Source organism: Sebastes fasciatus, chromosome 12, assembly GCF_043250625.1.
Source record: "Sebastes fasciatus isolate fSebFas1 chromosome 12, fSebFas1.pri, whole genome shotgun sequence".
Classification (NCBI taxonomy): Eukaryota; Metazoa; Chordata; class Actinopteri; order Perciformes; family Sebastidae; genus Sebastes; species Sebastes fasciatus.
This window is the reverse complement of record NC_133806.1, coordinates 24,032,189-24,047,517: the sequence shown is the minus strand read 5'-3', so window position 1 is coordinate 24,047,517 and position 15,329 is coordinate 24,032,189. Positions and strand designations below refer to the sequence as shown.

At 42.1% G+C, this 15,329-nt stretch overlaps 2 protein-coding genes across 5 annotated transcripts in view; one reads left to right on the top strand and one right to left on the bottom strand.

Moving 5' to 3' along the window:
• Positions 1-9,975, top strand: part of dnah5 (dynein, axonemal, heavy chain 5) — a 101,759-nt gene extending 91,784 nt beyond the window's left edge. Inside the window, 5 exon segments of the mRNA XM_074654231.1 lie at positions 2,831-3,046; positions 4,469-4,681; positions 5,567-5,719; positions 8,011-8,242; positions 9,426-9,975. Of these exon segments, the coding sequence (XP_074510332.1) occupies positions 2,831-3,046; positions 4,469-4,681; positions 5,567-5,719; positions 8,011-8,242; positions 9,426-9,577 (966 nt within the window). The 3' untranslated portion in view covers positions 9,578-9,975.
• Positions 9,976-10,940: 965 nt separating this feature from the next.
• adcy2a (adenylate cyclase 2a) overlaps positions 10,941-15,329 on the bottom strand; it is a 65,773-nt gene continuing 61,384 nt past the window's right edge. For all 4 annotated transcript variants that reach the window (XM_074654226.1, XM_074654228.1, XM_074654227.1 and 1 more), the window contains 2 exons: positions 14,105-14,229; positions 10,941-12,112 (listed from right to left, as the gene is read on the bottom strand). In XM_074654226.1, the coding sequence (XP_074510327.1) occupies positions 11,960-12,112; positions 14,105-14,229 (278 nt within the window). In that variant the 3' untranslated portion in view covers positions 10,941-11,959. The remainder of the gene's footprint in view (positions 12,113-14,104; positions 14,230-15,329) is intronic.

The window sequence follows — 15,329 nt, the reverse complement described above, 5'->3', positions numbered from 1 at the left end:
CACCTCCCGTTTCTCTCTGTGTATTAGTCAGGCGCTCTCCTGATGTTTCACTGTATTTGATTGCACAGCGTGATGGATGTTTGAGGGTTAGACTAGCTGATGACGGCATACATCACAAGGGTCTTTTATTTCCCCAATGCAAACTCTGAGCCGCTGGCATAAAAGGGTGTTTGCGAAAACGTGCTAACATGCACAGATGCTGCTCTTATTTTCTGTGCGCTAATTGCAGTCTCATGCCATTACACCATTCTTGATGTGTTGGAAGTGAAGACAGGTCTCCCTAAAAATAAGACAAAGCTTACATCATATATATATAGTTTCGAGCGGCTTTGCTTACATGACATTGTTGATGAGAATAAAGCGTTGTACAGCCATTACAAAGTAAGTTTGTTGGAATATAGTTTTTAGAAGGAACCTCATTAGTCTCACTGCAGTATCAGATGGTCCATCTTCCTGTCATCATTTAGAGACACTAACTGCGAGATGTCTTTGAACCAATTAAAAGAGCGGTTTCAACTCGCTGCCTTTGATTTGACATCAGCTCACTTCTTGAGTTACTTTTTTACAATTTAAAACATCCTTACTAGAATAACTTTGGCTCTCATTTTAGTCCAATTAAAATGTCATCAATGACAGATGTTTAACCCCTACTAGACCAGCAGTTCAGTATAAATAAACCATATTAGTGAGCCAGTTTGTATTCAGGTTTATTCTGTTGAAATCTTTATGCCACCTGACCATGTGAAGAAATAATCAACCATAATCAACCATGACATCAGTGAGACCACATTGTCAAGTTATTTATCCTATGAGACCAGCTGGAAACTTGGTATTGACTGCTACAGAGTCACTATTTGAACTCATTTCCTCAGTAGAGAAAAACTTAACGGTGATGTCAAGTTGTTTGCTGCTTTTTATTCCTTTTATTGGATAGATATAATGAAAAGATTACAGAAAACGAGGCAGAGAAAGATGCAGCACAGTTCCCCGGTAATTGGTGCAGCACAACAAAGTATCGGTGTCTTGTCTTAACGCTTCTACATCACAAACATCTCATACAGCCGCATAGGTGGCACAGCTACCCATCACCATAGAGACAGGAGCCCTGCTGCTGCAGTGAAATGAGAGGTTTTCTGAAGGGACTCTGGTGCTCGGAAATACTACCGCTTTTTGTCCACAGGGACCGCCAACATAAAATGAAAGTTCCTCGCAGTAACTGTGACTATATGTATATACAATGTAATGTGTCTGTGAAGAATGTGACACCAATGTAATGTGACTTACATAGTAATGTTACCTTTGAACAGATGTAGCATTACGTGTACAACCCAACAGGATAGGGGAAAGTGTACTGAGGTTCTGCCGGGTTTTCAAGCTTGCTCAACTGTTATTGGAGCAAAGTTCGAAAAGGGGCGGGACTTGGGACAGTTCAGCTGGCTGTGTTTGTGGGTGAGAAGTGGGGGGGGGGTGATTTTGTCACTGCAAATAGCATTTCATACTAGTTGGTAGGGGCGTCCCCAACTAACGATTTACATAGTCAAATCTGATTAGTCATGTCTTGCTTGTCGTCACTTGATTGTCGAATCATGTTTTTGTTTTGCTCATTGATAACCCTCTGTTTATGTTTCATATATCTATAGATAAAAAAGTAAAAACAACAAAATGACTGGCCGAGATACATGTGACTATCGCCTAGCTGTTTCAGAATGATGGACAGCGCCTTTTGTTGTGTGTACTGTGTGTTGGTGCAAACAGAGATCGATGGACAGACAGAACACGGTTTTCGTGGTTGTATAGAGAACTTTTGTCCCTAATTACATTTTCCCCCGTTGTAGTAATCCACAGACAGAAGGGAAATGACAGAGAAGTGAAGGGACAGTCAACGAGAGAGCGAGAGAGAGACTCAAGTCGCAAAACAGCTGTTACACGCACCATAAACAGCTGTTTCTATGTGCTGATTTTAGAGCTTTATTCAAAAGTTATTTCGCTTTTTATCGCCAAGATGCTGAATCAATGGTCCCGCAAACTTGCGATAGTGGAATTTCATCTGCATGGTGATTTATTCATGCACAGTGGAGGAGATTAATTGGAAGCAATTATTTTAAAATCTTTATTACCACTATTATTAATAGGCTGATATTCATACCAAAATAGGCTATATATATCTGTATTCTGTGTAAAATCAGACATTCAGCACCCCTGTATAGCCCTTGCGGAGTGATCCTTTTGTTTCCACATTTTTACGCCAATGCGACGAATCGACTGTGAGATTGGCAGTTGAATCAGGCTTCTTAGATTCTATTTGAGGTCACCACCTTTCTAGATGCGTGCACCATTGGACTGGGAGGAATATCATGGATCTCCCACGTGTTACACCCTCACAGTGAAGCGCTTCACTGGAGGAGGGTGGGGGTCTGAAAAGAAGCAGCTGGTGACGCTGTGTGTATCAGAAGAGACACTTGGCTGTCGACACTTAACCCTGTCCGACAGTGGCTTAGCAGTGACCAAAACTGCAGTGTAGTGCGAATATGTATTTGAAACTGAAGTAAAAAAAGAGGTTCCCAACCCTCAAAAAAAGGCAATACATAAAAATCTATTCCACATTGGTGACTGTTTCACCCATAAGCTCCGCCAGCCTGTTTCTGCCAGCTCAGTGTGAGGTGCTAAGCTGCTTCATGGGGGCACTAAGGACTTCTCACAGCACTTGTTGTGAGAGGAGAAGGATGATGCATCTCAGGCTTTTTCTTTCTGAAAAATATATTTTTCACGAATGCTCTGAAAGCCGAAATGACCTCGGGTTCAATAACGATTGCTGTGTTCTCTTTTACAGTGTCTGCCAGCCTATGACACCCCAGAGGTGTTCGGTCTGCACCCGAACGCAGACATAACCTACCAGAGTAAGCTGGCTAAGGACGTACTGGACACCATACTCAGCATTCAGCCTAAAGACAGCTCGTCGGGCGGAGGGGAAACCAGAGAGGCCGTGGTGTCGAGGCTGGCTGACGACATGCTGGAGAAACTGCCTCCTGACTACGTGCCTTTTGAAGTAAGCCTGCATGTATGCGATGTGTGTGTGTGTGTGTGTGTGTGTGCATGTGTGCACACCATGAACAGCCCGAGGTGAGTGTTTTAGGTTGAGTGAAGCAACATGTGCAATGTGCTCCCCCACTCACCATGTGTGCTGTGCAAAGTGGCCGGTGTGTTGCTGTCAAGAGAGGTGGGATGCGTGCTGGTGAGGTGATGGAGGGTTGTGTGTGTGTGTGTGTGTTAGACATGAGAGAGAAAAGACGACTAGAAATAGAGGGGTTGTGAATATAGCTGACTTTTGCTAGCTTTTGTGTTATTTTGGGATTTTCTCTCCTTTTTTTGTCACATAAGAGAAAGTGCGACGAGAATGTGACTTTTTGTGAGGCGAGGCGCAAAGCTCGTCACGGAAAACTTGTCACACCCTGTCTCTCTACCACTCTCACTTCCATCTATCTGCCGGCTGTCTGTCCGTCTGTCTGCCTGTCTGTATAGCATATGAAAGCAGTGAAAACTAGATTAGCCCCAAAAATTTTTTAAAAAAAATGAGGGACAATTGTACAGAATTGAAATGCCCGAACGAATGTAGGGAAATACAGAAAAGTAAACGGGGAAACGACAATCCATCTCTCTTCTTCTCTTCTTTTCTGTTCCTTACAAATACTAGTAACTATAGAAACCTCACATCCTGTGCTCAGTTTGTACCTGAAGCAAGTGAACAGTTTGTATGCATTATCCAGGTAAGAAAGAGAAAAGCTTATGCAACACTTCCTAAGTTGAAAAAGGATAAAACAAATCTTTATTTTAAGAAGAATAAATTGACTTGCATTTATTTATATAGCGCTTTTCTAGTCTTCCAACCACTCAAAGCACTTTACATTACATCTCAGCATTCACCCATTCTGGCAGAGGCTGCCATGCAAAGTGCTAACCTACCCCATCTGGATCTAATCTAAATACTCATTCACACACCTTCGGGAGCAATTGGGGTTAACTTGTTCAAGGATACTTCGACATGTTACCGGAGGAGCTGGCGATCGAAACCGCCGACCTCTCCGATGTCTGAGCTCTATCTCTGAGCACACAGCCGCCCCATAAATCTGCGTAAGTGTGCTCTCGAGTGTGCATTGATTCTGTTCTTACTTAAGAACAAATCCCACATAAGAAAAACATCGGTGAATGCCAAATTCTTCAGGAAAACTATGTAAGTGGGTTTTAAAAAATGAATTTCTTGTTAAGAAATGGTTGGTGAATGAGGCCCAAGATATGTGGAGAGTGGAGGTCAACAGAATTGTGGTCCATTTCCAGCTCGTGAACACGTCTTTCTGTATCGACTTAGCCAGCCTGTGTGTGTGTGCGCTCATGCGTCTTCACTCCATGCATTACAAATCCTTCAGGAGACTCATTAAAGTTTCATCTTCTGATTCGATTTAAATGTAACCAGGTGAGAGAGCGCCTCCAGAAGATGGGTCCTTTCCAGCCCATGAACATCTTCCTGCGTCAGGAGATCGATCGCATGCAGAGGGTCATAGTTCTCGTCCGAAACACCCTGACGGACCTCAAGCTGGCCATCGATGGAACCATCATCATGAGCGAGAATCTGCGGGACGCCCTGGATTGCATGTACGACGCACGCATTCCTGCCCGCTGGAAGAAGGTTGGTTGAGAGAATTGCCTTGGATTAAAAAAACTGCCCATTGTGCCCTTAACGTGATATTACTCACAGCAATTCACTTTTTCTCTCACGCTGGATAAATTCATCTGTAGACTTAACATTTTTTCAATAAAAAAAAAACTAACAAACCACTTTAGGGAGCCTCGAGGCACAAATTAATCTCTCAAAGTTTTTTTTTTTTTATTACTGTGCAGGTATAATTTCTCTAATGTTATTATTGTCCTCAAGTAAATCAAAGGTTTACTTGTTTGTTTCCGACAACATCCGATATGTCTTGCGAGCTAAAAGGGAGCTCATCATCATCAGTCAACTTCTAAGTTCTCTTCAGCCCACACTGATGCTCCTTACCTTTTATTTATGTTCTTTATTTTAAAATTGAAATCCATTTCGGTGATGAATGAAAATGTTTGTAACAAACTTAGTAGATGACATTGCTACAATATTAATATAAAGAAAGGGGGAGCTACAGTAGAGAGAACAACAAAGAAGTATGACTTGGCATGACTGTTCCCCGTCTCTTATATTGGAATCACTCTGTTGGCATTCAAGTCGTGCTCTCACAAACATTACATTCATCATTAGAATAATGTAGACGTTGAATGGCTTCCTGGCTGCGATTCAGAACTTCTCTACCTGCGGTGTGCTATCCGCTGTTGGCCCATTCGCCTCCACTCGACTGTGTTTTGTTGCATTCTAATCTTATTTCTTCTTCTTTTCTTTTTCTCTCCCCTTGCGGTGATTCACAATCCAGTTCTTCACGTCTCCCCGTTGTCTTCTTCTCTGATCCGTCTGGATGACAGTTTTCTGTGTTTCGCTGTAATGTTGTAAAGTCCGTGTTGTTGTTGTTGTTCGTCTTTGTTTTTCCAGGCATCGTGGGCCTCCAGCACCCTGGGGTTCTGGTTCACGGAGTTGCTTGAGCGGAACCGGCAGTTCCAGGCTTGGATCTTTGAAGGGCGGCCCAACTGCTTCTGGATGACAGGCTTCTTCAACCCGCAGGGCTTCTTGACAGCCATGAGACAGGTACACACGGCATCAGGCTACCTACCTACTTACCCACCGCCGTGGAGGACACCAGATGGCACGCTGAGGGAGAGCAGGCACACAGCCACATTCATAAACACGCGCATGTACACACACACACACACACACACAGTTTTCTAATGAATTCCAATTTATATTAATGTGTGAGGAGTGAATACTACAGAGAGATGTAATCTGAATGTTTAACCCTAATTAATCCAGATCTCAAGTCACGCCCCTGTTTTTCATCTATCTATATTATTATTCATTATTATATGTTTTAAAGGGGACATGTCGTGCTCATTTTCAGGTTCATACTTGTATTTGGGGTTTCTACTAGAACATGTTTACATGCTTTAATGTTCAAACAACACATTATTTTTCTCATACTGTCTGTCTGAATATACCTGCATTCACCCTCTATCAGAAACGCTCCGTTTTAGCGCATTTCAACGGAATGGCAACGGAATTGCGTTTGCTAGGAAACAGCTTGGGTCCATGTTTACTTCCTGTCGGCTGTAATTCACATACACTGCAACAGGAAATAAACTGGGACACGTTTAGAATGTTAACGTTTAAAACTGTGAAATTGTCTAAATATTGTATATTTGTGACATCACAAATGTACAGAAATCCTGACGACTTGTTTCAAACGCACAGTTTCTGAATACGGGCTGTGTGTGTTTATCTGTGGATTGTTTTGATACTTTCACAGTATTCACACATCACTCAAACCTGCTTTATAATATAAAAGAAATGAAAATCTCACTTTTTACAATATGGGACCTTTAAATTCCAGAAATGTATCTAGATTTGCAATATTGGACTAGATAAATAAAATTAACTTGACTAGATTTCTATTGAACAATCAAAAAACAAGTGAATATTGGACGATAATATGCACTTCAAAGCAAGCTCCCTGTCGTTAACAATTTATATGTTGTAATATGTTTATAATGTATTTTTCTTTTAACTGGAGAGTCAGCTAGCGCTCACTTTTTCTATTCACCATTTTTTGAAGCATTTTCCGAGCTGTCCTTGCTACAAGAGGACATTATTGACTAAACTACAGTGAACGGTGACTTTTTATACATGAGGTTTTGGTGAACAAAAGTAAAAATAGAAGCAGAGGAGCTTTTGATGAAGTATTATAGAAAGTCTAAAGGTCTAAAATATCAGTATTTTTATTGAAAATGAGGGTGAGCGGATTATGTTCCTAAAATAGCATCTAATTAACTTTAGATCATGAACTAAGTTTCATAAATAAAGAGAATTTTAAGCATTTCATACATGGCAGGTGTCCATATTTGCACCTTAAACACTTTGTATTGTGACTCTTATTGGGGAGGCCTTGCTTTTATACTACAGCGGAGACCTACAACATCTATTTCACACAGGAGTGTGTCTATTCTTTCAGTATTTGTTAACGCCTTTCAGTTTGAAATAAATCTGTGTTTTGCACTTATGTTGCTGCCTCCACTGGGCCGGTTATCTACCTTTTTACTCCTGCTAGTCTTTTTGTTTGGCAGCAACAGATTTCCATGATGATTGGTGGCCTTGGGTTATTGGTATTTTTTAACTGAATGTGGGGGCGATCCAGATCTGAGGTCTGGTTATCGTATACAATATCTATGAAAATGAGCCGAGGTAGAGACCCGAGGGTTGAGGAATGTCTTCAGGGCCAACAAATCAATTTACTTTGCAATTTAAGTAGTAGTATAAGGAAACCATTTAGCATTGGCGTCAGCTTTATCTGACTTCTTGTATTATTTATTCCAGTCGGTGGAAAGGTCCCAGTTGCATTAAGAGCAAATAGTGTGGATGCAGATATCTGTATTTTCCGGAGCAGGGATTTGTTGGACTACTGTGTTAGTTCCTCAATAAAGCTGTCATTTCCTCTCACTGAGCTTTTATACCGCCTTCTCAGGAGAGACACTGTCCCTTTCTGTTCAATCAATTTTGTCTGGGTTTTTTTCCTCTTTCAAAATGAGGATAAAATGACAGAGGATACAATACTCACATTTAATTTGTGCACTCTGCCCTCGCTCTTTTTGAGTCGTATGGGATTTATTTACTTTCCGTTGGCACAGCATCTCGCAAAACAACGCCATCGATGGAGTGCACCTTCCCTACACTGCTTTTTTTTAATATTGTACCTCATTACAGCCATGTCCTCAAAATTGATTTTTTGTTTTTGTAGAGAAACAGTCGCCAAATGTCAGCTGTCACACTGCCATATTATACTGCCCACATCACTGCCTTAACCTGTGGATTTGTCCCTGCACTTATAGGAGATCACTCGAGCCAACAAGGGCTGGGCCCTGGACCGCATGGTGCTGTGCAACGAGGTGACGAGGTGGATGAAGGACGACGTCACCCAGCCCCCCGCAGAGGGAGTGTACGTCTACGGCCTCTACCTGGAGGGAGCCGGCTGGGACCGCCGCAGCTGCAAACTCATCGACTCCAAACCCAAAGTCCTCTTCGAGATGATGCCCGTGATCAGGATGTACGCCGAGAATAACGGTGAGGTTTGATTATCTGAGAACATTTAGATGGAGAGATCGTTTTTCATTTCGTAGTTTAAGTAAAAAAAACTTATATTTTGACGATGTGTCTGAATTGAAAACTCTAATCTGCAAAATCTTTTAATCCTGTCTTTTATATACAGGATCAGTCTCTTTAGTCTTTGTCAGTCTCAGTCTATCCCTCTTCTCTCCTCCCCAACATTTGCATCCCACGCAGTCATTCAGAACGGATGGATGTAACATTTAAATGTCAAGCAGACTAAGTGCTATTTATTTTGTCTGGGAATAGATTACTGGCAGTATGTAGCACAGTGTTTGTTCTGGATAAGAGCAGACTATATTCAGGCAGGCAGCAGAGAGACAGGCCCCGGCGGACGCCTGCGAACGAGGCAGACTGGGAAATGAATTAATGATCCAATGATACGCGTAATGCGGTTTGTTTACACCGTGTCCCCTCCCAGCTTTTCCCACTAGAAGGCTGCCTGCTGGGTTTGAGTGTGTGTGTGTGCCAGTGCAAAGGAGACTGGTGAGGGATGTTTCTGTAGACAAGTGGTTGCAAGAGCATCTATGAGACGTGTGTGTCTTCAGAACGCCTCTGAAACCCCTCTACTTCCCAGTGAAACGGAAGTTAAAGCGTCTTTAGCTTCTGCACTGTGAGTATTCTCCAGTGAAACGCAATATTTGAGCGGTGTACAGTTACAAGAGGGATTTCAATCAAATCCTTTGCATTTGATTGGACCGCTAAAACGTGCCTAAAGCACGCATTTAGCACTCCAGCTTGTTGTCACCGACGACGGGCTACCAACTAACCAGCTACCAAGCTGACTGCCTAAAAAACAAATAACAAGTGGTGCTGTGGGAGTAATGGGGAAACATGTTCTCCTAATCTGAGCTATTTGCCTGATTTGAGCAGATTTATGACTTCATAAAAAACAGATGTTTAGTTGAACACAGCTGGGTGTCCCAACGGCATCTCCTCCCTGATTTAAATATTTCATCGACTTGAATTACTTCTCGGTATAAAGATGGTTAATTATGACCTTAATTAAGAGAGAATTCCGCCAGCTGCTGCTCGGTTTTCCATCACTTTTCATCAAATATGTTAAAGTTGCTGTATTTGATTTTCGCACTCCAGCGGTGCGTAGCAAGTGACACTCGTTTGTTGTTCATCTGTTTCGCAGGTGTGAAAGATTCCCGCCTCTACTCCTGTCCAATCTACAAGAAGCCAGTTAGGACCGACATGAATTACATCGCAGCTGTAGACCTGAAGACTTCACCTCCTCCAGAATACTGGATCCTACGGGGCGTGGCACTCCTCTGTGACGTCAAATGATCGCTTCATGTTGAGAAACACATCTTGAGAGGAGGTTAGACATGATTAACTTCCCAGCTGTTACCATGGCTACCACTATATCTATATCTTGTGACAATAGGGGCACCAGTGGTTAAACATGCGCTTCCAGACAATGGGGAAAAAACGCCTCCCGAAACATCAGTTTAGGAGGACTTCTTACAATAACATTAGTCCATCACTGTCCCTCCTACAGTATAATCCATCTTAAAGTGACAGAAAGACAATCGGTCTTATTACTGTGCAGCAAAATGTCAGGAGTTGAGATCAAATAATGTATTTACTTCAGTCAACAGAAGGTCAAAACAGGAACAACTTTAAAACATGTCAGTGTTATCTGTTTTGCTTGAGGTCTAAAGGGGACAAAGACGGCTGTGGTGTAACGACTGAAGGTCAGCAATAAATGTCTCGTGTGCTTTTAGTATTGGGTCTTCAACTAGCTGTGGCTGCAGTGTACCTACAATAACTGAAATCACAAAGATAAGAGCATAAATGTTAAAGATTCATCATGTGGGTCAGTAATCAGATGATTACTGACCCACTAATCAATCTAATCACCATTTTCAGTGAGTCACCCAAATTGTATCTATTTGTACTTTTGATTTTTAAACTGAGATTTGATTGAAATTGGAGTCTCTTAAATTGGAAACAGCATGATTCAACTTTGGCCCTGATGTGTCTAGACATACTGCGTCTGTCCATCTGCTCACCAGGAGCCCAATGTCATGTTTGTACCACGCTCTCTAGAGGCAAAAACCTGTTGAACCAAAGAGGACTGAGTCTAGTCAGAAAACAGATTGATGTTATCCACAATCCAGTGTGCAGGGATATTTTCATCATCCTGCTGTTTATTGTAAATCAAGTGCACACTCCTGTCATGTTAATATGCTGGGAGCTGGTCAATTTTAAAGAACCTGGCAGGCAAATAATAATAAGATGAGTAGAAGGCAGCACACACACCACTTGCTTTGTCTCCCTGCATTACAGGGAATAAATTCCCCCAAGTGCATTCCCATCTTGAGAAACGTCCCTGTGACCAAAACGTCGACTCGTTTTAAATGTATCAATGCAGAGGTGAGAAGTTTGTGCGGGAATAATTTTTTTCTTTGATAAAGGCAAGTAATAACACTCAGTAAAACTGAAATACATAGAAATTTTAATTACGTTTTTACAAAAAACAATAGCATCATCAAAACATCAAAACACTTTTTTGGTAGTATTTTCTTTTGTTACAAAACCACCATACCATATTCACTCTAAAGCTACCCTGTACACGGACCAGGCTCGGGTTTCCCAAATTAAAATCATCTCACTAAAATCATCTTCATCCCTTTTTGTTGTCGGCGTTGTCTGAACAGCAACTAACACTTCAGCAGGCGTCTGACCTGTGCCATAAATACTTGTGTAAACAGTCAGTGAAGACGAGATGATTCAAGTGCTAAAACGAGATTTGGGAAACTTGGCCCTGCATGAATATCACAATATATTCATAGAATCTTTTTTTCTGCTTTTCCCTTTTATGGACCGCCTGTAAAATACATCCAAGACTTCGTGCTTCTAACAAGGTTGATGGAGTTATGTACACATATGTGTGTCTCCTTGTTGGCTGGTTGTTTTGGAAACGGGACCAGCTTCCTCCTTTGCAGCAGTGCTCATGCAGTTTTCCCTTGTAACATTTGTCCTCTACTTTACTCCATCTGTGGCCTTTTGTATAAAACATTTAAGTTGGGGGCACGCAAACATCTTTATATCCGTTACACCAGTACATCTTCTCTGTGTTAATACTCTGAGAGTCTTGTTTTTTGAATGCTCTTCAAGAGACCTGATGTGAGAATTGTAGCCACGTTCTTTGTTTCTCTACTTCTTACTGTACATCGTTTGACGTCCTAAATGTACCGTGTCCTGTAAAGTGAACAGAATATAGATTGTTTTTGATGTACCTGGCTGAAAAAGAGGCTTTCATGGCAAAGTGACAGCCACAAGCCTCCCCAGAACTGAGTCAGAATACTAATTTAGACCATATCAGACTCTTCTCTGACTGACTTGTGTCACTGTGGCTTTTCTGGATCCAACATTCAAATTCTAATATATTTCAGGGGGGTTATTGCCTACTTGCTGTACATGCTACTCTTACAGTTACATACAGTAAGTGACTAAATGTATACTATAGCTGTGGCAAAGGTAACTTGCAATGCAACATTAAAATCCGATTTCTCTCCTCCTTGCAGTGCAGACCTGATTCCTTTGTGTTTCACACTTTGTTTCTGTTACAACAGCATTGAGAAGATCAAATCTCCTCCATCTGTAGTGAACATCTGTTCTTTTTGCCCGTGCTAATTCAGCATATTCTGATCCGAACCAGTCTTACGGCATTACATTCCCTTGAGACAGTGAGCGGGTCATCTCTGTGTGCACAAAGTATGTCTTGAGCTCTCCTTTGCCCTTGACGTTGATGATGCCTCTACAAGAGCACATGTAGCCCAGGGTCAGGAGGATGCGACTCGTCTCCTCCGTCACCTACAGGGAGAACCAGATGGGTAACGTCCACTTTGCTTATCGTACACAACTGAATTCAATTCCTGCAGGCTGAAATACTCAGCTCTCCAAAGGAATACATTTCACTCTGCATCACCAGACCTCTATTGTACGTTAGCAGACAAAATATAAAGAGATATAAAGTGTTTTCTAAATCCTAAACTTTACATTCATTTCATACAAGATTGCAAAAAATATGTGTTAGGTAGAGCTGCAATCACAGGTGCGTCCCGTCCATAGACTGTATATAAAGATGGATGATATGACAGCTCTCCAAAAGTGAAGCCAAAACATCTTGATCGCCTCCTGGTGGCTGGCTGCAGTATAGGTCATAAATCCCCCCCCTCCATGTTAGCAGAATGGGACATGGGCCAAATACATTTTTCCCAAGGATGGTTTTGTCATTTTAGGTAGTTCTTATCACGCTGATGGATGCTCAAGTGTTCATTTTTCTGATAAGTTTGGTTTTCATTAGTTTTTTGATGCTATAAAAAGGAGGTCAGACGTCATGATTGACAGCTGCTCTGAGTGAAGTAGTCGCGCAGCCGGAGGCTCAGGAATTGTACGAGAGAGGAGACGTAACTTTAACTTTCCATAACCTTCACGAGTCTGCGTAATAGAACATGTGTCAATTTGATTATAAATATAGTTGTAGAGATATTATGGTTAGTTGTTGTTGCGTCTTTCTAGCCAAATAGCTACCGTGGTGCTAACGTAGCAACTAGGTGGCTCACGCTAACAAGCGGCAGCCGTGATTGGCTCAGGCGGGTGTGTGGGTGGAACCTCGATACCGCGGCTCCAGCCCCCCCGATCACTACCGCGCAGTCTCTGGCTCCAAATTAAGTCAAAATCTCAAGATGGCAACTCCCGTATCCGGGATATTTTGGCTTCACTTTTGTACAGTGAGAGGAAGTGGAGACGCGTCGTCCATCTATATATATACAGTCTGTAGTCCCATCACACAGGAAGGGAAATATCTATGTGCTACCTGGAATAACTCATCATGTGTTATTGTTGCCTCTGCACATCTTAAAATATCAACAGGCAATCTAGGAATGCAATCGAAAGCACTGCAGTTGCGCTACACTGCACAGCAGATGGCTCCGTCAAATGTGTGCAGGCTGTGAAGTGTAATACAGCCCTCTGAAGACTGAATGATTCCCTCAGCCACAAGCCTTGCAGGTGAAAACCCATTATATCTTATCAGTGCCCCAGACTGGGTGAAAATGTAACATTTGAAGATGTCACGTGATGTTGCGATGATGTGATGTCCTTGCTGCTATAAATAGCACGAGCAGAGTGAAGAAGAGTTTTATCTGTTAAAACATCTGTACTGACATTTAAAGTGTCTTTATATGGAAATGGAGCAGCGTTACAGCTTTGAAAGGAACCGTCAACTTCAAACACAATGTGATGTCTGACAGATGCAGAGACTTCTAGAAACCGGTTTGTTCTTCAATGCGTCACAGAAAGTGTTGTCATTTTCAACAAGTCCCATGAAACCAAACCAACAAGTGTTAGTCTAATACGGCCGACTTTCCTGCCCTGTCTGTGGCTCTCAGCCTCAAGTCCATTCATTCCTTATGAAGATGTGAATCTTAAGAAATGGGTCACAAATGTATAGTTGTGGTTTTAATTAATTTCCTATTATTTAGCAAATATTATTAATTTGTATTATTGTTGGAAACTATTTTCAGCTGTGGATTAATAGATACTATTGAGTGTAAACAGCATCAGGACAGTGTATGTGTATATGGCCCAATGGTAATGAACATGTCACCGAGCGCTGCAGTGTGGCTAAAGTAGTTGATGTTTGCAATATGCTCTTTGGCACAGAGCAAAACGCTACATCAGGCTTTGGCTACACAGACGATACTTGTTAGGTTCAATTCAATTGTTGGTTTTTGGGCTTTTCATGGGTTGTGTTGACGAGAAGAAAAATAGAGAATATCACCAGACATATCCATTAGTTACCTGTATTTTTCCCAGGACTCCAGTGCTGTCCATTCTACTGGCTACATTCACCGTATTCCCCCAGATATCATACTGTGGTTTCTGGGCTCCAATGACTCCAGCTATCACTGGACCGTGGTTGATACCTGACGGAGGAAACCAAGCAATCAGTCAACATTTCAGATGTATCTGTACCATATTTACTCAGTTACATTTTCAGATTCTTGTTTTTTCCGATCTGAATGGGAAATTACAGCTCATAGGACATAGTAGTAGTTGGGGCACATCTAAAGCTACGGTCGTGTGACGTCCTTAACCGAGGCTTTAGTTCGATGTAAGAGAGAAACTCAGAAGGTATACCGCTGTATTTTTCTGTTTAGGTGTAAGAATATATCCTTCATTGGCATTTTGTGAGTTTATTTTGTTTATCAGACGAAGCAAACTCAGACTCGCGCAATGCATCCTGGTACATCGTCAAATTTATTTCCATCAGCACTGACTGGACATCCATCCAGAAAACACCATGCACATTATAATTACTTTGTTTCTATTTCTGATGTCATACAAGAACAATATTAAGATGTATTTTTGATATTACTGATTAATTATTGAGTGCAGCCAGAGTGCAGCTCCAAATGGCCTTCAGCGAGAATCAGAAAAAACAACAAAAGCTTTTCACAAGATTTCATCAGAACATGAGATGAAGTGGAAGCTAAATGCAGCTTTCTCCCCCCAACACTCCCAGCACCTCTGCTAAGCAGACGCCGGAGCTTTTCACAGCACTCAGATGACACTGGGCCCCTCTTCACTCCGGCTTCTGAGTCAATTTCCAGATTGCTGGAAATTGCCATCTGCACAAGTGCGCATGCAGCACACACAGGCACACGGCCAGTGGTTTTGTCCAGTCCCAGTGGGTGAGGACTTCTATCTCTCTCGGATGCGTTTTATGCCCGGCCTGGAAGCAGCGGGGATGTGCAGTCACACACACGCACACTGCTGAGTTAATGGAGCGTCCCATGCTGCGATCTTTGCGGACAGGTTGAAGGTATCGAACTCGACTATTACCGCATGCAGGGAGCAGGGACCTGCCCGCAATGCTTTCCTCTTCAATTCTCCCTCTATGCTTTCGTCACTCTGCCTCTCTCACTCTGCTGTTATGTTGCCATGGCTATACCCATGTCTTGCTGCTAACATGTTATTTTCTTGTTATTTAGACATCTACCCATCTCTCTCTCTCTCTGTCTAT